The sequence below is a fragment of the Drosophila gunungcola genome (assembly GCF_025200985.1).
Source record: "Drosophila gunungcola strain Sukarami chromosome 3L unlocalized genomic scaffold, Dgunungcola_SK_2 000002F, whole genome shotgun sequence".
Taxonomy (NCBI): Eukaryota; Metazoa; Arthropoda; class Insecta; order Diptera; family Drosophilidae; genus Drosophila; species Drosophila gunungcola.
Genome location: NW_026453178.1, coordinates 6,466,034 through 6,493,165, shown reverse-complemented (window position 1 = coordinate 6,493,165; position 27,132 = coordinate 6,466,034). Strand labels below are relative to the sequence as shown.

Sequence of the window (27,132 nt, the reverse complement as noted above, 5' to 3'; positions counted from 1 at the left end):
GTAGGGGGCCTTGTATATTTACGGTATATTTTGCATTTATTTAGGTATTTTTCCACAATATGGCATGTATTATCTTGGTTGTGCAGCACGGTCACGCTGATCAACAATATCTCCGACACGTCAGATTATATTCTTAAGAATATTTGTTTTTTGTTGGGATATTTGCACAGTTGTCGGCTTGCATTGGACAAGACTGGGAAGTACACGCCAGAAGCACACACTTGGAGCCATGGCGCAGAACGTGGCCCTGCTGGGATTGGCTCTGATTGCGATTTCCGCCTTGATCTCCACGGTTGTCGCCTTGCCCGTTTCGCAGAAAAAGAAGGACGATCACAAGGAGGCGGAGTCCTCCACTCCGGCCACCGCCGACGTGGAAACGGCCCTGGAGTACGAGCGCTATCTTCGGGAGGTGGTCGAGGCCCTCGAGGCCGATCCCGAGTTCAGGAAGAAGCTGGACAAAGCGCCGGAGGCCGACATTCGGGTGAGTGGCGGGGGGATTTCCCGGAACTATAGCGTATTGCTAGCCACGTCTGGACAACATATCGCTTTCATCATAGGTGTTGGGTAAAGTCTAAGCAAGTACCTAGCAGAGTTAGACGGACTTCAAACCTGTCATATTATAGGTATCATCTCTGTTATTTCTTAAAGTATTGCAGACAACTCAATTATAGGCTATAATTATTGAAATATAAGCTGTGATTATTGAAACCTTGTAGCCTATTTGCCATACATCATGATTAATAAAAGTTTTGGCTTTGCAATTAAGTCGAGGGCTGTCAACAAAAGCGAAAATACTATAAGAAGAAGCAAGATTTCTGTACGTCCTTGTAAAATCCATGTACGATTGTCTCCATTCGCAGAGTGGCAAGATCGCACAGGAACTGGACTACGTGAATCACCATGTTCGCACCAAGCTGGACGAGATCAAGCGTCGCGAAGTTGAGCGTCTGCGAGAACTGGCCAACCAGGCCTACGAGCTATCCAACGACATTGACCGGAAGCACCTGAAGGTGTCGCAGCATCTAGACCACGACAACGAGCATACCTTCGAGATCGAGGATCTGCGCAAGCTGATCCAGAAGACTTCGGACGACCTGGCCGAGGCGGATCGCAAGCGGCGGGGCGAGTTTAAGGAGTACGAAATGCAGAAGGAATTCGAGCGCGAGGCACAGAAAAAGGAAATGGACGAGGAGTCGCGCAAGAAGTTTGAAGCCGAGGTCAAGGAGAAAGAGCAGAAACACAATAACCACGAGAAACTCCATCACCCGGGAAACAAGGCCCAACTGGAGGATGTGTGGGAGAAACAGGACCACATGGACAAGAACGACTTCGAGCCAAAGACCTTCTTCTCAATTCACGATGTCGACAGCAATGGTTATTGGGACGAGGCGGAAGTTAAGGCCCTGTTTGTCAAGGAACTGGACAAAGTCTACCAGAGCGACCTGCCCGAGGACGACATGAGGGAGCGGGCCGAGGAGATGGAGCGCATGCGCGAGCACTACTTCCAGGAGACTGACAGCAACCACGATGGCCTGATCAGCATCGAGGAGTTCATGATGCAGACCACCAAGGAGGAGTTCCAAAAGGACCCCGAGTGGGAGACGATCGACCGCCAGCCGCAGTACACCCACGAGGAGTATCTGGAGTACGAGCGCCGACGCCAAGAGGAGGTCCAGCGAATGATTGCTGCCGGCCAGCTGCCGCCGCATCCGAACATGCCGCAGGGATACTACGCTGCTCCACCACCTGGAGGCGTAGCCTACCAGCAGGCGCCACCGGCAGGCGGACAACTGCACTACCAGCAACCTGACCAGGTACATGCACAGCAGCAACAGCAGTACGCACAGCAGCAACAGCAGTACGCCCAGCAATACCAGCAGCAGCAATATGGAAACGGACAGCAACCGGTGCAGCTGCATCCTAATCAGGTCTATCAGCACGCAGGACAGATTCCGCCGCAACAACAGCCTGCTTATCAACAGCAGCCCGTCTATCACCAGCCTGTGCAACAGCAGCAGCAACACCAACCCGTGCAACAGCAACAACAGCCTGTGCAACAGCAGCCCTTGCAACAGCAGCAGCAGCCTGTGCAACAGCAGCAGCAGCCCGTGCAGCAGCAACAACAGCCTGTGCAACAGCAACAGCAGCAAACCGCGCAACATCAGCCCGTTCAACAGCAACAAGTTCATAATCAGAGTCCTCCACCAGCTCAAAATCAACAGCTGCCAGTGCAGCAGCAACAAAAACAACATCAGGAAACAGCCAACCAGCAACACTAAACATTCCTTGGCTGAAGCATTTCATTTAGGCCATGTAAGGCAAAACAAACTCTTTTGTTAACGAGAACACAATGTGATTGGACTGAAATAGCTAACTAAAATGAATATATCTCACTCGAAACGGTTAACGCATTCTCTTTTAAATTTGTATACTTCGATCTTTTTGTACTTTTTTCTCTCATACCGTAGTTCTGCATTTACGCAATGTATTTTTTTAACGAATTTTTTGTACATATGAGTTTATGCCAAAACATCAGATACATAATAAATGCAGTGAAACGAAAAACCGTTGTTTTTTGCGTTGACTTCCAGGCTTAGAAAAAATAAAGCCTGAGTTTATCATTACTAATTCATCCCGTCCTATGCCTGAAAGGTTTGATTTTTTCAGAAGTGTCAGTATTACTTGAAGTGCTGTCTAGGAAAAGGTTAAATATTTAAATATAATTTGCTCCTATCGTAAATCGGTTCACGTGTAAATTAACTTTTGTTTTTGAGTTCATGAAATGTTCAGCGTCAAAGCAACATGTAAAAAGACATAAATGCCCATTATTGAATTCAGTGCATCAAAATACGTTATAAAAATGTTTATTGTCAGCTGTGATATAAGCAACACATATATTCCTGTTTTGCACAGTCTCTAAAATTCTTTCTGTTTAAATGGGACAAGATTATATTCACTTTACATGGCTTTCTTGATGTCTGCCGATACCCTGTAGTTTTGGGCATAGAATCTTCCGAAGAGAAAGAGGAACGGCAGCATGTAGGCGCCTCCAGTGAAACTTATCCAGGTTCCGTACTCGCAGTCCCGGATAACCAGCTGCGTGGCCCAGAGCAACCCGATGGTGAACTGCAGCAGCTGAAGGCCAGTCAAGTAGCGTTTCCACCACAGGAATCGCTGGATGCGAGGACCCAGTACACTCAGCGCATAATAGCCGTACATAATGATGTGCACAAAGGAGTTCATCATGGCCGGAACAAAGGCTGGACGAAAAACGAAGGAGGGATAAGGCCTTTGACGCATTTAAAAGTATCGGGAATGCTCACTCGAACCCGTCGGCTTCCACTTAACGAAGACCCAGCACAGGACCAACATGGTGCTGTGGTGGTACACGTGCAGGAAGCTCAGCTGCGTCCACTTGTGCCGCAGGATGAAGAAGGCCGTGTCGGCGAATTCCAATATTTTCGAAATGTAGAACCACCAAAGGGCCGCAGCAATCTGTTTTACAAAGGAACCCTCTCTCAATTCGATACTGACACTCGGCTGCGGGCACTGTATACCCTTGCAGTATCATATCATATCATATATGAGCAATGACTTGCCTTCGAGTGCTTTAAGAACTTATTATGTATTTTTAGTTAGCCTCTGGATGCTGGACATTATTTACTTTAGATTAATATATAATATAAGCTTCCTTTTTAAGTTTAACTTCCAATTAATTTATTTAAGTTATTAAACTCAAGATGAACTCAAATTTAAATTGACAGATTGCAATTTAACTTAATAATTTTTATTAAAGCTAAATAAAATAAATATTATTTCATGGATTACAAAAATTGATGCCCTAATTAATATATTTTTATATTATTTAAATTTTTGTATAGACCATTTTCTGTTATGATCAATCGGTTTATTGTCATAGTTGAAGTCGGATTTTAGAAATAGTATTGGCTGCTAAACAATGAAAAGGACAGCATAGACAAGTATTTTAAAAAAAATTTTCTGTAAGGGTATTTAAGGCTCCGCTTTATCAAGCTTAGTGTTTTTTCCCCATTTTCGTTGGCCCCAACTTACACGCATTTCATGTGGGCTATAGCTCACCCGACATGGCTGACAACTGAAGCTATAGTTGAGGGCCCGCGTCGAAGTGAAGAGCTCTAGGCAAATGTGGGCATTCAGCAGAGCCATGGCCAAACTGTGGCAGAACAATGGCACTCGCAACTGCAGCGGCTTGTACCTGTGTACAGGTAAAAAAAAAAAAAACAGTTCGATATCACATTCCCAGCTTCAACTGCTTATTTATTTATATGATGAGCGAAAAAAAAATTGATGTCTACATAAAAAAATCTTTTGAGTCAAAACAAAGCTGTAAGATATCAAGTTATTTATGTGGTAAAAATTATTATTATTTGCAGAATAAATAAATACTATCAAAGGTCACATGACAAGACGCAGTAGACTAAAATTTTGGCTATCTGTATTTGGACAAAAAAGGATAGGTTCGATTACCGCTGCTGCCGTGAAAAAATTATATTTGGTTTCTTGTTTTACAAATGCAGTTAATTAATCTTTTTTTATAATTGTTTTTAAGATTAAGAGTTGCCATTGTTTCGACATATCAAATAGATACGATAAAAACTATTATCAAATCACCGACGTTTTTTCTGTGTGTCCTTGTGCCCGGTGGGAGTTTAAAGTGGTGTGTCGGTTGGATGGATGACCTGACCTCACCTGGCTCTCCACTTGGGTCCATAGCGCACCATCAGCAGATAGAGGGTCAGCAGGGCGGGCACATTCCAAGGCGATTCCACCAGCGGCCATGTTCGTGTCCGCTCGTCCGCAAATGGAAACGAATAGCTGCCAATTCTCGTACTATTTTCATCGGACACCATCGAATGTGTGCTTTAAGAACTCCCAAATGACTAAGCTGAGCAGCCGACATTCGGCTCTTATATAGGAATTTTAGCCCTAATGCGTTAATATTGTAATTAGGTGTCGCTGGAGCATACCTAAGTGTTGGGGCAGGTTCGGGGCTTACCTTTAAGACTTTCAATTAGCGTTTTCGCGGCTGCTTCTCAGCTGGGGTCCAAGGTCAATATTTAATTTTTGGGTCAGATTTAAGTGGTATATAACAGTCACAATATTGCCATCAAATAGCAAACAACTCGGAGTCCGTTTACTAATGTAAAGTGACTTTTTAATGAAAGCAAAAATTGCATATACTAACAATAATATTAAAATCCAAATCCATCTCTCTTAAACAATGATCACAAAATGGCACTTACGATAAAGTGAAAACTTGGGTAAACTTTGAATCTTGTTTATAATTTTTAATTAAAATTTGTTTTCATAGCTGGGAAAATGTTTAATTAAAATACCTTTATGAGCAGAGCACTTCGCATTAAGCCAGCACCATCCTTTGTTGTCGGTTTTACATTTATTTCAACTTCATTTGTATCTTGATTAAGCAGATGAATTCATTTTCCGATTGCCTCTTGATCAATGAAGCGTTAAATATAGTTACATACATATATCTTTTGTGGCGCCGTATCATCAATATTGAATAGTGCAAGTGCAGGAGCAAAAACAACAAGAAAAACAATTGGAGAGCACAATAAAGTGTGCAACGTGAGAACGGTTGCCTGATGGTGATGGGAATGGCAGGTTGATGGGTGGTAAGGAAAATCGGAAAAGTCGGGGGGAGGAAAAGGGGCTGAAAGCCAAAAACGAAAGGCAAACATTTCGCTAAGACGTCCTGAGAAACTGTAGCATACTCAGAAAGCACAGAAAACGAGGAAAGGTATTTTAACTGGTTAAAACTTAAGACAATTTGCGCGCATACTATTAAGTTATAAATTAAAAATTTGTAAACTAACAAAATTTAAGTGTTTAAGTGTGGTTTTACGTATTTATATATTTTTAGATATATATGCAAGGGGATCCCTTTCTCAAGAAGCCTTATACTTTTTACCAATAGCTATTATCTTAAGGGAATATATTATTATTCTTATCCCTGGAATAAGGGTATTTTATTTTCAATAGAGTTAACTACTCAGGGTCCGGTTGTAAGCCCTCTGTGCTGGTAGATGTTTTTGCGCTTTTCTCTGGCTTTTTGCCCTTCCATGTCTCCGGCTTCGACTCCATTTTCTATTATTGTTTTCTTTATTTGAATTGCAGTACGTGTTTGCACCTAAGGCACTTTGTGTTCTTGGCGCTGCTGTTTACATTTTGGATGCCGTCGGAGCAGCTGCGTCCAAAGGGTTGAGCTCCGCAACCCCACACTCCGCCACATCCACTTCCTATATTGGATGTTTGCATTATTATTATTTCGTAAGCCTTGTTCTGGCACTCGTAAAGCGCAATTGTATCGCAAGTTGACCGCAGTAACAGCAGCAGTTGGACCCATTTTATGGGCTCAATCATTGGATTTTCGGGGAGTGGCTGTGGAATGCCGCCCATCGAATCAAGCGTCAATTTTCATTAAAATAATGTCACAATTCAGCCTCGAAATGGGGTCAGTCCCGCTTTTGGGGTCCACACTTCGCATGGGGTCCAATCGCCACTCCCTTCTGCGGTTAACCGCTTAGCTCTGCCCATCATTCGGAGGTTGCACATATGCCATCATGTCCTGCGGCTACGCTCGTCCTTCGCCCGTCAGAATTCCCTTTCTATGTTATGTATCCTTCCTATGTCCCTCGGACTCCTGGATTGTGTGTGCTTACGTAACCGTATAATTGAGTTAGTTTGTTTGTCATAATCGACTGTCTGTACCTTTAATATGAGGATGAAAAATATTCAAGATACAAATATAAAAAAAAGTCTTTAATAAAACTGTGCTCACAAGAGAAAATTCACTCGATTTGGAAACTAAAATCAATAAACACGTATCAACTCAAAATTTTAGTTTTTACATTTAAAGTAAAGTAATAATTTCATGATAAATAATAATAATTTAATAATAATTTTGTATTAAATATAATAAGGGATACTTAATAAAGAATTCTATAAATTGTATCTTAATTTTAAAAGTAGATTTTGGTATAAGTTTAATATAAATTAAGGGGTAAACAAAATCATTAAATTAACTAATGCTGATAAGTTTAAATCTCTGCCAACTCGAAAACAGTTTTACCTCTGACAATGCAGTAGCCAGTGTGACTCCTAAATGCAATCGAAGTTGGTGGCCGATGAGAGGTTGATGGTCGGCTGCCTGGTTGTTGGTATTTTGTCATCCTCTACGTGCCCCCTTGAATTGATATTTGTGAATTCCGATCCATTCAAGCGTTCACAGGGTTGAATAATTTACTCTTGTGGAGTGATGTTTGGGTGTGTAGAGTTCCCCAGAGGTGAGCGGGCAGTTCATCGTGCTGACAATGTCGCCCCGAGTGGATCACGTGGTTTATTAAATAGATTACAGTTTTGTGCCCCCAACTTTTTGCTGCACATTGGACTAAACAAATGCTGAATAGACACTCAAAAAACAGAGAAAATATATAATTCCTTGGCATTTTAGATAAAATAACACAAAAGATGAAGGAAACATTATTGTTAACAATATCAAGATATTTATTAAAAACTTGATTATTTTAAAGCCAATTTAAACATATTTAGTATTTATTAATGCAGTAATTCAATAAGTTCTTCAACTTTTATTTATAGTTAAAAAAAAAAATTTACAAATTGTTATTTTAAAATTTATAGCGCAGAAATATTTCAAACTTTTTGCAGTGCATATCCTGGACACAGAATGGATATAAAAGTCCCATTGTCAGCGGCAGTCGTCTGCATGACGAATTCATGTCGGTTTGCTGCAGTTTTTTGCCATCTTTGACCCTGCTGGACCCTCATAAGTATGCATATGTAAATGTGTTTGCGGTCATCGGATCGAAGTTGAAAAGTTGAATGAACGATGTCATAAGAATTCCAATTTGAAAGGGGAATCTTTTAACCTAATCTGCGTTTTTGGTTTATAGCATTTCTTTTTAACCGTGATTTCCGACTTTAAAAAAGTTTTACCAGAAACAAAATCGAAATTATTACCCTAAAAAACTGTCTCAATAACAACGAATTATTTCGCAATCAAGTAAAAGGCTTCACGATGTTTATAAGACAAATAATTTTGAAGCAGCTTATAACCGGGCAGGCAAGTGGAGAGTCGGACAAAAATACAAACTGATGCTTTCTTCTTTTATTGTGCATCCCAGGGATTTTTATGCCCGTTGGACATTGCACTGGTCGCATCATTATATCAATATTCGTGTATTGACAGCGGAGAGCAATCAAGCAAGTCAAGCTGCCAACGAGGGTTGTGCCTTCCCCTGCTTTTCTCGATTTTCTCACTTTCCCTTCGACTGTCCGTCCAACTGTAAAAAATGCTTGATATTTTTTCATATTTCAAAAAGGTATATTGTGTTTTTGCAAAAGCATGTTACAAATAGAAGGAAAACTGTACGACGCATATTTTAAATCAATAGTTCCGGTATGTAAAAACTGAATCATCTGAAAAATAAAGCCATTCAGTATAGTTTTCATATTTGTTTAAAAAAATATTCTATTAAAATTGAATTGTCATCCCATTAACTTATTAAAAAAAAAATTTTAACAATATTTGCTACTTAGTGGATAATATTTTGAACCTAGTTTTCCTGTAAAAACGTGAGGTCACTTATTAATTTCATAGTTCGAATATTATTTTAAAATATTGTCTTATTTTTTTTAGCTGTGCAATCTTTGCCTTGCTATTGCATTGTGATTTTCTTTTTGCTGTTTGTTGGGGATTATTGTATGCGAATGACCTGGCCCAGTGGCTTCTCCTCAGACTTCCTCCAATGCTATGGATGCTGCTGTCCTGTGAATGTCCACTGTCGAGTCGAATCGCTTTTTGTGTTTACTCGCATTTCCTGCACATTTCCGGCTCAATGGGAATGTGGCAAAATGTTCCCCAATGTTCGCAGAAGCATGAAGACCTGCGGGTTTGATGGGTAAAATATCTTGGTTTTATACAGGTATTCCTTCTTCGGGTGTAGTCTATATTGAGGCGCAATTCTCTCTCTCTAACTGTAAAGAATCAGGTTGGTTTTGGTGGTTGCAAATCGCAGTGGCTTTTGGCCTTCGTCAAAACTAGCCGTTCTTGTTTTAATTGGCTTCACAGCTTGGTAAATATTTTAGGAAAAATTTCTGTCCCTCTTGTAAGTTAATAAATAGAAACAGGTATTAAAATATAAAATAAAATTAAGCCTTTATATCACATACTTTTTATATTTTTTTAACTGATAATATATTTGTAAGTAAATGGCGTTGCATAGTCATTTTTATACTGCAAGTACATTTTATAAAAGCAAACTTTTACTTTCCTGATAGGTATCATTTGTTTTTTTACATTATTACATCTTTTAGCAGGTGCAACTGCACGTGGCAATGTGTGCAACATATTTTTTTTGTCTCTACGGGTGAGTTGATTTTTGTTGCCATCACCCATACGCCACGTTGCCACATCACATTTGTCATGGCTTTGCATCGTTTATGTCGGATGTGGAGCTAGAGGACGGGATGGAGTCGTAAGGGAAATATGTTATAGAATAGTGTATTCTCATCGGTGGAGTATCGAATGCATTTTAGGTATCGTATCTTAAGGGCAAACTTAAATCAAGTAAAATTAATGGTTTACCACTTTGTCACCAAGGTTTGAAAGATCATTTGATGGAATCTGTAGCTTTATTTCAATCTTAAAACGGAATCGTATAGTAAGGTTTGGAGGACTACTTAAAGTAATGTTGTATTTTTTTAAATTAAGAAAAGTGTTCTACTAAATATCTATACAACCATATAGAGTTAATTTAAATTAAAGTCAGGTATAATTTTTGCTCAATTGAAAAAACAGTGTTTTGTTAAGTATTAGATAATAATAATAAAACGGTTTAATAATACTGGATAAAAATAATTTTTTTTAAGTTTAGCGTAAATTTCAAATACCCAATAACCAAGCAATAAAAAATTAAATTGGCTAAGCGAATGGTACTTGAATTGAAATTCTGCAATCAGCAATTAATTCACTTTCTAGCTTCGCTCAAGTAACGAAAATAAATGTTTATCCCATAAACAATTAGTTTACTTTCACCCCAGCAACAGAAAAATAGCATCAAGAAAGAGCACCTCTAGCAAAACGATGTATGTTAATTACTTTAAGCCAAACAAAGTTAGTACACAACCACAAGAACCCTCTGGCCCATATCTCTTGCCTTTGCTCTGTGCTAAATTAATTAAATTGAGCTAAGAAATTTCACAAACACGTTTTAGTGAGGAAAAGGCAAGGCAGCTTACCCGCAATTTTTAATTGCATTTTAATGACTTTATTCCGCTGAAATATGCCAGAACACAGAGAGAGCCATTAAACTGATTAATCTCAGCCATTGACACCTCGAGGCTGTAATTAAAGTGGCCCAAGCCAAAGGGATTCCATCATAACTCGACATCTAACGATTTAAGCCCCGGAAAAAGTGCAACTTTCTATTGAGCTGGCTGTCTGTGTCGTACGGAAATCGGGGGGATATTCTATATAGTCGGAACAATAAAAGAACGAGAACATTGCCATGTGGCATGTGGCAGCGACAGTGGCATGAACAAAAAGTAAGTCCGACAATTGGCAGTTTCGCAAAATAACTTTGTTTCCTCTGCCGCTGCCGCTGCCGCTGCCAGGAGCCCAAAATAGCCGACACAGCACATATAACTAATACTCCCAGTTGGCAGCTGACCACAGACCAGCCATCCGACCAAATATCCAACCACCCAAACCACCCAATCCATTCCCACGAACCGAACCGATGAACAATAAAACAAATCGAATAGAACTTCATTTTCTCCAACAATTTTTTGCTCGCTTTTCGTCTTTTTTTGGGGGTTGGGTTTGAACGACGTGTTCGGTTTTGTGTTGTCGCTGGCTGTGTGGAAATGGACATAAAATGTGAAGGCCAAATCAGTGTTTAATTAAGTTATAAAAATGTTTTGGTCATTTAAGCCCGCGACCAAGAGAATTTTTGTTCGAGCTCAATGAGGGCAAATGAAATGGAAACTTGTCTTCGGGGGTAAGGAAATATTTATTGTAACTTTTCGGAATTTGAAAAAAGTTAAAAAATATTTAATTTAAATAGACAAGCGTTGACGTTTTTGGTTGTTATTATTCTAATTGTTTTAAAATCGTTTGCTTTTTTTCTAATACCCACAAATTTAAAAAGAATTTGTTTGCATACTAAAAATCGATACATTCTTTTTAGTTTTAGTGGTTAAAATGTTAAGGAGTTGAATAACTCCACAAGTTTTAATAGGAAAATATCAACCGTTTAACATTAGTAACTGATTTGCTTGACTTCTATTATTTTTGGTACAAATTCATTTAAATTTTTTTTTAATTTATTAATTGGTGATGCTTTATAATTCAATGGTGCAGGGTTAACATATGTTCTACTCTGTATTTAGCTTAAGCTTGTAGACACTGTTTTACATTCCTTTCGCATCTCCGGCTATAAAAAAAACTTGCAAAAAAAGTACTGCATATTTTCAGGCGGCACTCAAAAATTGCTTACCACCACTGCAGCCATTCCACATGATTTTCTTTTTTTCTTGTTAGTTTTTTTATTATTATGGAAAGGAATATTTATGAGCATTTATACATTCCCTGGTCTTGGGCGGTCTCAATTTGGGGTATATTAAGTATTTAAAATACGGGATCTCTTTGCTGATGGAAGTAATTTATTAACAGCGTAACAACTATTAAAAAAATATTTAAGTAAGATAATTCTAATTCTCATTCTAAATATATCAAAGCAATTTAAAAATTTTTAAAACATTTTATTGCTATGATTAGGCTATACTCGATGGTATTTTGTTAATATAATCAATAGCGCTAAAGTTTCAGAAAACAAATGGTTTTACCTTTCGCAAGTTTATAAAACAAACTTAGGTGCACCTTTGGTCGTAAGTTGAGTTGTTCTTTGCTTTCTATATATATGAAATTCGTATGAGTTGCAGCAGCTTACTTATTCTGCAACTTCTTCATCCGTTTCCTTATGCGAATGTGCATGCTTAAGCTGCTTTTCCACGCACACACGCCCAAGCACAGAGGAAAATCAAGGAAAAGCAAGGAAACCCCGGGAAAAAGCGGGGAAAAACAACACATTGAGCTGAGCTTAACGGCTGGCGCATAAGTTTCAAAGTCAGCATGGATGGTCCGAGTCTCAGTTTGACTGTCTTGGAACTTTTGCAGCGTTGTCTTTTGGCTTAAAATTGTATACACACAAGAAAATTTATGATTGAGTGCTGTACATCAATACCAACTAAAAGATCTAATATACAAATTGTAATATTTAGAACAATATCATAACATAACATTTCAGACTTAAAATCCTTTTAAATATTAGTTTCAAGGAGTATTTATTTTTATAACAATTTTTTGTAAGTGTAGGAAGGGACTTCCATATGGGAATGTGACTGAGAATGAGACTGAGGAAAATTTATCTGGGCACGTCGTCTGTGTATTTCAAATGCAATCCATTGTACTCCGCTGCGAGTGTGTGGTGCTTTATGTCCAGTTTGTTGTGTTTGTGTTTCCAAAATCCCCATTGCGTTTGCGTATGTGTGTTAGTGGACTTGAGAAATTCTCGCTTAGGGCGCTGCGTTTGCACTTTGGGAAACTCTTTTAAACGCCTCTCGCAAACGCATTTTGTGCTGCAATTTCAACAAGGCCATTGGCCAGGCTCTTAGCTCGTAAATCTCCTGCCTTATCCTTCTAACTCACAATTACACAATCTACACTTTCGAGCTTATATCAACAATTTATATTTTTTTGTTTAATTTATTTTCTGTGAAACGACGATTTTTCTGTTAAAGCTTTTTTTTTAATTTTTAAGTCACTTTTTTTGCCAAAACTTTGATAACCGAAATTCAACATTTTGAACAATAAAGTGGTAATAAAAAATTCTTAAAATGTTTATTATTCAAAATGTTATTTTAAACCACTTTAAAAATATAGTTGCTTTAAGTCGGAGTAAGTTGTGAGAATTTCGTTTTCTTGATCTGACAAGCACCTTAAAGATAGATTTCGAACTTTAAAAAGTATTTAATGTTTCATCTTGGACCTAGTACTTATTAGGTTAGTATATTTAAAACCCGATAATTATAAGACTCAAAGTTGAACAGTATTTTACTTCATCAATTTAATTGAAATAAATGAGCTTCAAGTTCATTTGACCCAAACGGCATCGCGAAACACGTAATTACAACCAGCATGCGAAGTGTTTGATTAAGAGATTGGCCGAGATGGTAATCTAATTTCAATGGAATTATGCTGCAGCAACTAGCAGAAGATGACAATGATGATGTTGTGTGGTTATTTAAGGGGGTTCAAAGGGTTAAGGGTGTGGGGTCAGCTTTGCCGACTTGGTCAAGAGTCGAGGATAAGGTGTGTGTCTAATTGGTTTGCTGTTCGAAAATTAATTCAATGCTAATTATTGGCTAAAATGCACACAATAAACGCAATTATAATTACGCAACAGCAGCGACAACAACTACAAAGACTGCAATTAGGTTTGCATAATGCATGTTTGCGTTTTCTACATCGTCACTGTCATACACAATGCAACGATGTTGTTATTTGTTGTTTGCTATATTTTGTGGATTTGTTTTTTTTTTAATATTCCGGCTTAATTAATCTGTCAACACTTTTAGGTTGGTGTAAATATGAGCGATTTTGGTTCATTTAGCTGTGTCAACACTTTTCATTAGTTTCGACATACGTGATTTGCATGACGCGCTGAAGTTCGGTTGTTAATGGAGCGTGACGGTAGCATTTTTAATTTTACTTGCTTTCCAATTCACCAATTATATTAAGAAATATTAAATTGAGTATTTAAAAAAAAATTATAAAATTCTATTATGTATAAGTCCATATTATTTACGCACTTAAGGAAATGCAATTTTCAATTTTCTTTTAATAAATTTCATTAAATGTTTTTTAATATATTTTAGATTTTCGGATTCTTTAAGTTGCCCTATTTCACAATCCACAATAATATAGTTAACTAATTTTTAGCTCGTTTTTATAAAATTTGGCTTACGAGTAAAAAAAACTTTTTAAAATCTTATCACTTAAATTTTCGACATTAAAATGTATCATAACCATTTTCCAAATATAATTTCAAAATTTGTTTCATTTATTATATAAACTAAAATAAATAAATATTAGTCTTTACAAAGCGGTTTAAAATAGTTTAAGTCCCAACTGCCCTGAAGCTACTCAGGGCGTTGCAACTAATAAACATCAAAGTTTACGCAACAATTCTTTTGTGTTTCACCTGTCAAGCACACAAGTGCACTCACAGAAAACGCACACACAGACACACACACACTCACGAACAAACACCGTGTACATATTTACGCAGACACGAATGCATAACTTTTGGTTTTCGGTTTGACATTTTGTGGTTAGATTTTAATATGTGGCAAAGTGAATGAAAAGTTACGCAGGACCCGGAATCAGCAAGATGGCTAAATGCATTATGCCACTGCTGGTTGCCACAGTAGAAACTTTGGCCGCAGAACCCCCCGTACCAACCTCCTCATAGGAATCCCCTCCAAAACACTATCAGTGGCAGATGTTGATGCTGGCGTGTGTGAGAGGGCCAAATTAGCATTCTTGCCACCAGAAATTTTGGTGCGTGGGTGTGTGTTGTTTGTGTTGCATGCTTTACTGTTTCCACTGTCTGGCATCGTTTGTTGTTTGTCTTTGAAGTGGAGATGCACTGCACTGAAGGAAAAAACTAAACTATTTGAGAACTGCTTAGGAATATATAAAAAATTATAAAAATCTATACTAACAATATAAAATAAAACGAATAATATAATAATGGATTAAGTATAAGTTTTATATTTATTTTTGAAAGTTTTACAAAAAGATATGTAAGGAAAATATGTTAGTATTACAGTAGTAAAATACATTTAAAACTGTAGGAAAATACCTCACCACGACACCTTATAGAAATGAATTAAATTTATCATAATTAAGAAATTATTAATTAATCAGATCGTAGATACTTATATCACATGTGTACATTTTTTGTTACTGTGCATTCAAGGCGGGGCTTAGGCTGTCAGCGAGCTGCAGCTTAAAGCCTTAAACAGAAGCCAGTCCGACCACATGGCGGATGCGTGACATTGCATAACTCACTTTGTCGAAGTGGGTGGCGAGAAGGGGGTGGGAGGTTAAAAGGGAGTTTGAGTGGGTAAATTACAACTTGAGCAGCATCGCCAGCCCCAGGCCTTGGGCGAAAACTTTGTCTTGGGAGTTGAAGTCGTAGTTACAAACCCCCCAAATCCCCATTACCTTGCCTAGTGCAACAAGCAAATGCATTGCAACTTTATTAAAAAGTCGTAAAAGTTATAAAAACTACTAAAAGCAATGGGTAATAAGTTATTGTTTTTGTTAATAATACCGCTGTTATGGTTGTTCTTACCGCTGCTTCTTTTTTACCCCTCGCAAAGGTGGAAACTTTACCGTTGTTGACAATGTGCAATTTCGAAATACGGCAAATGCAAATGAAAAAAGCGAAGAAAACTCTTCTGTGTAATTTGATAAGTGCGATACGCGACAAGAAACTTTATTGTTCGCCGTTTTCTACGAACATTTCCGGCTGCTCACACAGTGCTGCTATGAATTTTTTCATTATCGAGGTGAAATACAGTTTCCATTACAGTGACAACAGGAACGGAAACAGAAACTAGCCTCTGCATTTCCAAGAAATGCACTAAACAAAATGATTAAACTGAAAACTTGTTTTTATAAGAGTTATTAGATATTAGGGCTTTGTGATAAATGAACGACATTGGTTATACAGAAAATTAAAAGTTTTGATTGTATATTTAGCCAAACATATTCAGGTAATTTGTATTCCATTCCATAAAGTTAAAGTTTCGGCATTTGAATTTTAATGGATAAACTATAGATGTCACTGAATAAAAAAACAATCTTTAGAGCGCTTTTAAAATAACTTATTGTTTTTTAATTAAATTATTTTTAAGCGTGTACTCAATTTGCTGAGCTCTTTTGTGGGCATTTTGACCCGTGTTTGTTTCCTTTGAAAATGTCATTGTTAGCCGCCTGGTCAAACGTTTGCTGGTATTCCGTTGCTGCTGTTGGCATAACAATGGACCGGTTGCCTGCTCGCTGATGTTTATGATATGTAAGCATCTTCATTACAGGTTTCCAGCTTCCCGGGCCACAAATCCTTGCTCTTAACAGCAGCCATTAAGAGATTCTTGGAAGTTTGACCAAGCTGCTGCCGTTTGTTGCAACTTCGAGTAATAATTGCACTCGCGGTTAAGCACACACTCGCACACCAGATGGAAATGAGTTGCGTTAAGCTGCGTTGCAGGCACTTAAATTTGCAGCACACTTGGAAAAATTTTTGTAATGAATATATAAAATTTTAAAAAGATTTCTTAAAACACATGTTTGAAAAATCTAAAATAAATTATAATAATTGTATGAACAAAATACTGTTAAAAAACTTTAGACAAAAAACGTTTATTTTTACTTTGATTTCTTAGCTATTTATATAGATTTTCAAAATATAAATACAAATGTACAATAAACTTGAGTATTGCCTTAGGGAAAACTTTTTTCGTCGATTTTGATATAGTCTACCTTTTACTTTTCGATAAATTAAATTGTGTAGGTCCGTCCAAGTTAAAACAAATTTGTAAAATTAAAATTATTGACTTAATGTTTTACCATAAGTTTAAAAATCGACGACAATCAACTATTTATTATAAAAAGAGTTAATGTTCAAAATTCATAAACATTTTTGTATGTGGAAGTTGAAAATGTTTCTTCAGTATCTTAAAATTGTTTCTATAGTAAGGTTGGATGCTTGGTTATATTTTAAAGTGCAACTACCACAGCCACATGCTCTGCGCTTAAGGCGGCGGGCGTGCCAGAAAGAACCGCAAGAAAGGGGCGTAACCGGCGGCGCTACGTGGGCGGGGGGTGTGGCAGCAGAGAGGCCTGGACTTCCTAGAAACAACAGCAGCTGTAATAAGACAGCTTTTGCTCATTTGTGCCCCGAAATGCGGCAACCGAGATGATGGGGAGTTCAAGAACGAGGTGTTAAAGTTTAGCTGCTCAACTTGACATATTACCACGCGGCGCTTAGAGCAGCGCTTTTTAGCCAGGTTGTCCTGGCTGCACATCTATCAATATATTGCGTAAATATTGAAGTGTTGCAACTGCCATTTTCACTTTGCTGCAAACTTTAGCAATTAAAAACTTTTCCATGGCCATATCAACCAATAGCCCTGATACTTGCAATTAAGCAATGGCTCAACACAAAAGGGCTTTTAATGAGCATTAAGATAATGTCAGACGCGATACCGATATATGTCCGCTGCTTGTGTCCTCTTAATGGGGTAAATATGTATGGTTGATCGGATATCCGTGGTGCAGCGATTGACTTGTTAACTGTCACTGGCAATTTTTAAAATCATTACAAGCGGCGCAAACAATTTCGAGTGAAATGGTGACTTTTAATAAAGGTCTTAATTAACCTTAAAATTTTGAATATTTTAAAAATGTTTTGAATCTCTTTATTTTTAATTAAGAGAACTTTTCTTTCTTTCGCTTAATTAATTAAAATGTACTAAGAGCTTTGGGTATCTAAAAATCTTAATAGTAGTTATATATCCCATAAATTCGTTTAACTCTTGGCGCTTGGCAAAGGACCTTAAATTTAGTGGAGTTAAATTAACTAAAAAATTTTTATTAAATAGTTTAATAAAAAAAATATTTGAGGGTACCAATACTAATAAAGGTGACTAAAGGTGTGCAGTGAAAAATTGAAAAATTACCATGGGACATTTATATAGGTATTTTCAAAACCATAAAGATTTCAATGGCAACACTGATTATGCATAAATTTATAGAATGTAATAAAGCCCCATAGAATGCTAAACCAATGGTTTTATCACATATCAATTGTGCATACAGTTTGCGCACACAGATATCCACCCATACAAAAGCATAATGACAGGACACACACACACACACTCATACGCACCGGCGGCCATTGCCACCGCAAGTGGCAAAATGACACTCGACGAGCGTGTAAGTGCATGTCAATCGTGTTTGCCGGGCGTCAATAAAAAGTAATTTCATCTCACATTAAAAACAAGCGGAAGGCAGGACAACACGAGTGAAGGTGAGTACTTAAAGCGGGCACTTTAAAGGCAGCCGTTAAAACAGCGTTAATTATGCAATTGCAATTATCGCCAGGTTTATGGTTATAGCCCAGGACATTCCCGTTTACCTGGCAAGTTGGCCATAGCAAAAGAGGTACCCGAAATGAGCAACTTGAAATTAACTATGTATCGGTAGCAGAAAGTGTTCAAACAACAACAGAATACAAGAGAAAGCACACAGATCCTCGTACATTTGCAATGGAATGACCTCGGGTCATCTGGTTTTGCAGTGCAACAATGACAATGCAACAAAGGCCATTTGTACCATACCTTAAACTTTTTTTTGGACGCACACTTTCCGACAACAACTTTAATTGAAATAATTTCCAAAAGCATATTTCAACATTTATTTATGATAATTACTAAAATGTATTTCTGTTCATAGAAAGTATTAAGAGTGGCGCACAAAGCTGATTTCAAGTAAACTGCAGGAAAAAGTGAACATTTTCCATGAATTTTATTTACGATTTATTGTTGCCAAAATGTCAATTTCAAAAGCAAAATTCCTTTACAAGTTTTTTTAATTATTGGATCAAGTCAAAAAGTTCCTATCAAAGTTACAATTAACAAAGTAACTTTTGCTCTTGCTATTAAAAAAATCCTTTTTCTGTAATATTTTAACATTATATTGGCTTCGGTCTTAAAAAGGTCTTCTTATTTTGTAAGAGTTTATTAGTTAAGTAACCGTAATAAGATCAATTCAAGATTATTCGTTACAAGTGTCATTTGAATTTGTAATTCAATTATCCCCTGTCTATCCTCGTTTAATTTCGAATTATTCCAGGTTCTGATTTTAAATTTCCCTCTCACCATTTACATTTTTCGTATGTCAGTTAAAATCTATTCGACCAGAAATATCCTCTCAACTTGTTAATTAAATGCCGCCTTCGCTGCGTGATTTCTTTTACCCCAAGGCAAAGTCCTTGCCATTTTCCGAAAGAAAAGAAAAAGCATCGACTGCGTTTCGTCCGCTAATGTTGTTTGTGGGCCAAAAAAATCACTTGGCAACATGTGCTCCATGAGGCACAGAAAAAAATGTTTATTAGTTTAAACCTTTTAGACATATTTAAATAAATAAAATATCTAAATAATAATAAAAACGAAACAAAAAAATAAAAACCAATTAAATTAATAAGCATATACTTGTATTAATATTGATATTTTACTGTTAGAAATTATCCTTTATTTCCTGTGTACCTATTTCGTATGCAAAGAGCCAAGTGTGTGTCTGGAATCAAAGCAGTTTCGTGTGCTTTCCCACGGTGCCTCAAACTTTTCCTCCATTTCCCGACTGCCTCAATCAATTTCAATTTATCAATTTTTACAATCAACTGATTTTATCAATTTTATGGCGCATTTTAAGACCACGCACGGACCAAGAGAAAAAGGAGAGCAAGGCAGATGGGCTAGCAGTGCCGCTGGGCAGGAATAAAAAGGACATGCGAAGGAGGAAATTTAACTGCCAGTCTCAGCAGAAAAAAAGAGAGAAACCAGCTTGCCAACGAAACATGTCAATAAAATCAACAAATGTCGTTCCCGGTTTATTGGTATCTTCTTGGCCTGGCTTTCTGTCCTTGCCACCAACTTCCTGTTTCCTGCCAGACTTTTCCCCGCATGTAAATAACCACTTTCTCCAGTTTCCTCGATTGTTATTTCAGCTGGCGACCGGAAAGGGAAAAGCCTTGGCCCTTTGGCTGGTTTCCATGACTGCTGATTTGACTCCACAAATAATCTACAGGTAAGTCGCTTAAGATTTCGGCAAGGTCTTAACCGAAATTATCATTTGGCTAGTCTTTTTGTCTCTTTTTAATAATACCGAAGACATTTATTTGGTCATCTTTGTGTGCCTAATCTGCGCAAATGAAATTGAAAAACGGCATATCTGTAATCTGTCAACTTTCAGTTGATGAGCTTGTGGTTTGGATTAAATCATTTGGTTATTTAAAAAATGCATTACGTTAATGTTTAATTTATGCGTTCGCAAATGTTATATATTTTTGTGTTCCATAAAATAAAACTTTTAGAAGCATAGCAACAAATTTACAAATTTTATTTAGAGCGAAAGAACCAAATGAGAGTTTATTTAAATATGATCAGCTTCAAAAAATTGCATCTTATAAAAGTAAGTTATGCTAACTCATTTTTAAGAGAACCGGAATGAAAAGAGTATTGAACAGCCGTAAATGAAAATCCGTGAATTATTGTTATTTTCCCTAATTTGTTTCTTGTTTCCCAGTTGATATTGATTACCAGGGAATTCTCAGCCTGAAAACTTCGACATTGGCCATAATTAACGGATAATTTGTGGCCCGGACAACGGCGTCACATGGCCTGGCCAAAGCTCGTTTTGCCGGCATTCAAAGGAAGTGGGCGAGGTGGAGACTCCCCTCTCAAAAACTCACTAATTAAAGTCAACACTCGTGACTATGACCTCATTACAGGCAAATCTGTGAGGAAAAGCGGGAAAATGGGGGGTGGCCAGGGGGCTGGTGGTCACCTGGCGATTGTCTTCAAGTTGCCTTTGACTCGCCGTACACCCGATACTTTTTTCAAGTTCATTAGGGTAATGAAGCAGCCACAGGCCCATCCAAAGGCCTAGAACTGTGGGCCGGGGAAAAGGGAGGGGAAACGGAGCCCGGAATAAAGTGGCGTGCGCTTTACTTTATGGTCCTCATAACCACGTATATATAGTCGGTGCTCCAGTTGTTGGCTCTTTGCATAATGAACGGACATAAACACGGCACAGCCAACAACAGCCGACAGCTAAGGCCAAAGTTTTTTCCACATTTTCGTACTCTTTGCTACGGCGCACATGACTGCCAACCACTCGCTCTACTCGGCCGTTTCTGGTTATTACCCAGATATAATTTTAAATACATTTTATATTTACTTAACGCAATTTCCTTAATTAATAAGAAACTTTCTGGGCTCCGGCTTGAATTCGGGAAGTTCACTCAAGAGTTCGACGATGATTTGGCCAAAGGGAAATTAGTTTTCCCATTTTACTTTGGAGAGTAAAGCAAACAATTAACTTGAAAATTTTTATTTCATTACTTATGGCAATGATAAAGGTTTTTGCAGGAAATGGCTCGTCTCTTTAAGTTCTGTTGGATTAATCATTGAATACATATAATTTGTACATAATGATTTCAAACCAAAATATGGTTTCATGGTGATTAATTGGTGACAAGTGCATTCAAATTTAAGAAGATATAGAAAAGCTGGGACAAAAATAATAACAAACAATAATACAAATAATTTAAAACACAGAAAAAAATATCCCTTTATTTCATTTGACATTTCTTCAACTATTTGTCATTACGATAACTGAAATTCGTTTCGCAATTGCTCAGTCAGGAATCCGATTTTTATATAAATTATGGTAGCCCGAAAGCGGTTAGAGCCGCTTAAATTTGGGAGATGACTTTGATATGCAGTTAAACTGACTCTTCCAATTGGGGGCATAGCATCATTTGGATGTTGGAAAATGAATTTTGGCTTATTGCTTGTTTACGCATTTTTGACCGCCCCCCCCTCATAAATATGCACATTTGCAGCCATGGAAAATTTGCAAATGAAATATGGCCATCAATCGGGAAAATGGCAGGCCAGAACCAACAAGTGGCAAGCTGCCGATTCCCATGACGGACGAAAAACACACGGTCGCATATGTAATTTTCATGACTATTGAATGACGTTTAAAAGCACAAATTTTAATTGCAAAATACTTGTTAAGCATGAATGGTTTATATGGAAATTCCTTGCTTCTTTTCCCGCCTGGACAATCGGTATATGGGCTTGCGTGTCACAAAATTACGCAAGGTCAGAATGCTATTCCCATCGCATTTGCCAGTGACAATGAGGCCACATGTCCCCAAGCGAACGCTTTTGACCTCCATGAACAGGTTGGCTGGTCAGCAGGACTATCATTATTATTGCTTAATTTTAGCCTGCAGTCCAGAAGCCTTGGTATATAATTAGCCTATGAATAATTTGTAAGAGCAGTTGTCTTAAAGGGATTTAAATTGGAAGTCTTGAAAACAGACAGTTGCAAAAGACTTGAATAGTGAGGTACTGTCCCAGGGCACTTTTTTAAATGCACACTTGCGAACGGCAATTATAAGCAAGGTTTTCGATGACTTTCCTAGCTATAGACGTAAAACAAAAAAAACCAACTTTTCAAAACTCAATTTATCATGTTAACACCAACTGAATTCCAAACATTTTTATAAGGTCAGCATCGCCCAGAGCCAAGCCAAAATCTAATTAAACGTAATGTTTTGTAATCTTGTCATTCATGTGACCTGCTTGCCCAGTGCGATTTGCGTAACTTAATATAGATTAAAGTTATGAAAGATTTTCCCAATCTATTTTGTTCGTCCTGCTACAGAAGTGTCCTGGACGCACAAGGAGTTGGAAATTAAATATAAATAACATTGTATTGACCCGTCTGGCACCTACGAGTGCCAGTCTGAGATACACTCAAAATCCAAGTAGACAGTTATTAAAGCTTTAATAAAATTTAATTATCTGCAAGCCGAAGTTTATTTACCCTTGCAGCTATTACAACAAATAAACATTACTTAAACTTTTAAATTTCAAATATTTTCCCCAAGTTTTGTTAGTTATTTTTCAAGACCGTGAAGGCTTACAATTAAAGCCTAATGGCGCAATGATCTGCTGCACAAAAAAGGACGTAATCATTAAACGAAGATAGCTGGCGTTGAGATTCCCTGATCCCGATATTTCTGTGGAAGTATCCAACTTTGTGGTCTTGCATGGACAACCCCCCATGTCGTCAAAATATTTACCCGCTCGGCAAATTGAACAGTCCGTTGTCGAGTCGGACTCAGGAAGTATAAGTTGACAACCAAGTTCTGATGACCAGATGCAGATATATTGAAAAGTCCCGCCGGCAACTGTAATCACTGGGATAAGTCAATAAGAACTGTTGCTGGCCATCATACCATCTCAATACCATCAACGTTCATGCTGGAAGGAATGCACACATCCAAATCATCTGTTAACGGATTGCCTTTACTGGTGTCTTTCATACTCTTAAGCTTTCTAGATGATATTGCCACGTAATATCCTGAGTCACCTTCGATGGGGCAACGCTCCTTATTATACCCCGTGCAGTCCTTACACCTTGCCTTGTTCTTATCAAACGTGGCACAGGTGTAAAAAAGGCCTAGACCGAAAATAACATAACGAAATATGTGATTATTTGACATTTTAGGAAGACAAAAATTGTTGCGTCCGACTCAGTGAAAAAATTTTGACTTTGAAAGCATTTGAAATCATTAATTCAAGGACTGGTTTTACATTTACATTTTGGGGTTTTAATGTCAAAAATAAGTAAAGTCATCATTTTTGTACACTTATTTTTCCGAATTGTATTTCACCTGCAATAGAAACACAACTTTTGGCCAAGTTTTATGCAGATAGGTTTAAATCTGGGAAACCAGTTTTCCAAAATACGGATAGACGAACGGACAGGCGGAGATCGCTAGATCGACTCTCGATCGGAAACTATAATATCCTCTGCAAGGATATAATGATTAGAGTAAAAACAATTGAATAACACATAGACCACTTTTTTTGTTTACATATTTTTTTTGTGGTTTCGCCTATTACACGTATGACCCTTTGTTTAGAAATTGTTCTCTATGTAGGAGTTTTTGCAATTCATTTTTCTGTAGAGCTTCTGGTGCCTTCAAACATTAAATATAAATTAGGTCGGTTGGTCGACGAGGAGTGGCTTTCTGAAGGTTGTAGGTCAAAGGCAAGGCGAGAACAAAAGCCAAGTACGATGTCCTTGCATGCAAATGTTGCCTTTGACAAAGCAAAGGATAACAGTATTGATTATAGGTGCAGGGATATCGGTGAGTTGTGTTTACAAATTGTTTGCCCCGAGTTTCCCAGGACAACGAATCGACATTGCAACCTCCGTCTGCCTGTCACCCTTTCTGTGTTCTCTTTGCCATTTCTAATGGCTTTTTAATTGAAGAACAGAATTCAATGAATAAATAAAAGATAGTTGCCAAAGCGTTTGTTTGTCCTCTGCACTCTGGTACAAAGTGAAAATGGTTAAGGAAGCTCCAGCAGACAGACAAAAAACTGATAAAGTTTGAAAGTCAGGAAAAAGGAAATTTTCTAATTGAGTTAAACTTTTGCGCCATTATGAATATGGGGAGCGCAAAACTTTCCCCTCTAACACACATGTGTCTTTGCTTACAGTCCAATGAATTTCCATGAGACGTTCAAAGTTCAAAAAGCTGATTATTTGCGCAACTTTCTTTGGGGCAAGCCACTATATAAAATGTTAAGTTGCGATTCTTATGAATAATAAATGTTAACATGTGTATTTTAGTCATTTTAATTTTGTTAGATAAAAGTGAGTTTATTTTTAAGAACAAATATAACTCTTACATTTATGAGACCACATGTCTAACAATGAACACATATTAAATGGTGTTTCTACAAAAGCTAAGCCACGTTTAAATGTATAAACACAAATATAAATAAACCTTTATTTATTCCCCATCGTTTCGCCGACTGTCTAATTAAAACGAGTCACGTACAGTGGAAATTAAAAGCGAACAACAATTTTGCTGACCACAAGAGTTCAGGGGTTGGCCTCTGTGTGTAGCCCATGGAAATGGGTGGTTTTTCAGCCCCATCCCCTTTTTAAGCTTGCTCTCATTCAATTTCATTTCACGCAGCTGTGGCTCGATCACCAATCAAAGTGGAATTGACTAGAAAATTGTAATTAAATGGCAAAAATTTGCATAATAATTATTGTCGCCAGTGAGATGACAACACTGATGTTACCACTTTAGTGACGAATCAAAGGAACAACTCAGTTCGTTTGTAACTTGACATGTGGCGGTTGCCCACAAGGATAATGAGGTGGATCTGCTGCCACTTGCGAAACTATCGGGCCAGACATGATGTAATTACCACTCAGTTTCGGATTTAAATTTCATTCTTGTCTAACCACCTGGCTTACAATCTTACACGGACAAAAATAATTATAAATAAAGTTATGTGCGATACAATGACTTTTAAATTGTTAATAAGTAAAACAAAACATTGCTGACCAGATTTAAATATTTTTAAGAATTTATAAATTTTTTTTATAAACAAGAGTTTACATAGCAGCAAACGTATTTATATTTATTTATTCTTTTCAAATTTATATTAAAATCCGTTCGCCAAAAAAAAGATAAATAATCATATTTTCATTAAATGATTACAGTAGCACCGAATTTTAAGCAAACATAATTGTCTTATATAATATAATAGAAGCATTAAAATATTTGACAAGTAATTTTCATTAAAATCCATTTCTATATAAATTAAAACTAACTTTATATTAATTTTTCCCCGTGCTAGCCATATAATGAGTTGTTCATTTTGGTCGTCGGCAAGGCAAAGTAACTGCCAAAAGTCACCACTTTCCAGGTTGCGTGTCTGTTTTGGCCTGCTCCGGTTGGCTTTTGACTGGTTTGGTTTGGCAACCACAGAGTGCCACAGTTTTGGCAGGAAACCGCACCAACACGTGCCCAAACAACGAAGGCAATGGCATGAGAAATGGCAGCAATCTGGCAAGTCCTTCGGCCTTATGCTTGTTGGCAAACCGAGCTCCTTTGTCTATTTCGATTTGGTTAATTATATATCAGTGGACAGTATTGCGTTTGGGTAACATATTTCGGTAATGATCTAAGGTTTGGGTGGTGTTGCTCTTGGTTGCTTGATTAAAGTTTGTTCACTTCACATTCACGTGAAGCAATAAAGGTTTTTGTTAAGGGGTTGGGGGGTTTTTAATTTAAGGACCTCAGCTAGTGTTAATTTGTCGCAAAGGTAGGCTTACCAATTCGATTCATGAAAAATTAATAAAACCCTTTAGATAAATAACTTAACAAAACAACACCAAACAAAATACTGAAAAAAAGTCTTAAAATGGATTTTCAAAATTAAATATCCATCCTTAAATAAAGCCATATAAACATGTCGTTTACTTACACAGCTTTGAAAGTATAAAATACTTATGTACAAACAAATATAAGTAGTCAGTTTTCTCAAAAGACGACTTATAATGCTTTCACCATTCCCCATCGCTTGGCTGTAAGTTTTCGAATAAAACGGTATAACACTGCAAAAACAGACAACAACACTGAGCAAGCCAGCTGCACGGTGAAAACTTTCACTTTGCCAAGCTGTCGATATAGATGTAGATTCTTTTTGTCCTGAAGTCAGCCCGAAAGTGGGCGAAACTTGTTAAATAAGACTTCTAAATTCATTTGCTCCATACGCAACTTAACACCGAGAAAAACCCAAAGCGGCATCAAAACTTTTTGGCCCGCAATAAAGTGCAGGACGATGAAAGAAAAACAAAAATGACAGCACCAAAGCTATATACCCAATAGAATTATCTGATAAAAAACAAAATGATATATATTTTTAATTAAAAGTATTCCTTAATTTTACACTTCAAAATTTAAATTAAAAATTATAGAAAAATAACAAAAAGATGGTAAGAAAGTCGTTCGACTTCCTCGTTAGGGTCTTAAAATGAGCGAAACACAATAAACAACTTCATCAAATGCTTGTGGCTGCAATTCCCCGCTGTTGTAGCTTGTGCAAATATTTTCGGCTATCCCGAAAGTGCAAAGAAAATAGAGGAGTCTGAAAAACTTTGCGCTGGTCGGCAGCTTAAATAAATAGAGTGGGTGGAAAAAGGGGACGGAAGGCCAAAGGCATCACAATGGTCGTCGCCGCCGCTTGGCCACCTAAAAAAATGCAACACTTTCTCAAGTTCCCCTCCCTTCCACCCTCACTTCATTCGTG

The 27,132-nt window shown here is 37.5% G+C and overlaps 3 protein-coding genes across 8 annotated transcripts; 1 reads left to right on the top strand and 2 right to left on the bottom strand.

Moving 5' to 3' along the window:
- The first annotated feature begins 79 nt into the window (after positions 1-79).
- LOC128257487 (nucleobindin-2) lies at positions 80-2,565 on the top strand. The gene is made up of 2 exons (XM_052988516.1): positions 80-481; positions 861-2,565. Exons 1-2 carry the CDS (start codon positions 230-232, stop codon positions 2,277-2,279), a joined length of 1,671 nt encoding a protein of 556 aa, XP_052844476.1. The 5' UTR covers positions 80-229; the 3' UTR covers positions 2,280-2,565.
- Positions 2,465-4,935, bottom strand: LOC128257488 (elongation of very long chain fatty acids protein 4-like). The gene is made up of 4 exons (XM_052988518.1): positions 4,729-4,935; positions 4,072-4,234; positions 3,324-3,495; positions 2,465-3,260 (listed from the first exon to the last, which is right to left on the bottom strand). The coding sequence occupies exons 1-4, from the start codon at positions 4,887-4,889 to the stop codon at positions 2,959-2,961; spliced, it is 798 nt and encodes a 265-aa protein (XP_052844478.1). The 5' UTR covers positions 4,890-4,935; the 3' UTR covers positions 2,465-2,958.
- Positions 4,936-8,783: 3,848 nt separating this feature from the next.
- Positions 8,784-23,586, bottom strand: LOC128257400 (uncharacterized). 6 transcript variants are annotated; one of them, XM_052988407.1, is made up of 3 exons: positions 23,247-23,586; positions 23,091-23,198; positions 8,784-8,963 (listed from the first exon to the last, which is right to left on the bottom strand). In XM_052988407.1, exons 1-3 carry the CDS (start codon positions 23,511-23,513, stop codon positions 8,913-8,915), a joined length of 426 nt encoding a protein of 141 aa, XP_052844367.1. In that variant the 5' UTR covers positions 23,514-23,586; the 3' UTR covers positions 8,784-8,912. The 6 variants fall into 6 exon arrangements, 5 of the variants coding, with proteins under 5 accessions (XP_052844367.1, XP_052844364.1, XP_052844365.1 ...); XM_052988404.1 differs by having other exon boundaries at positions 23,091-23,207; positions 23,258-23,586; XM_052988405.1 differs by having other exon boundaries at positions 23,258-23,586.
- Between the last annotated feature and the right edge of the window lie 3,546 nt (positions 23,587-27,132).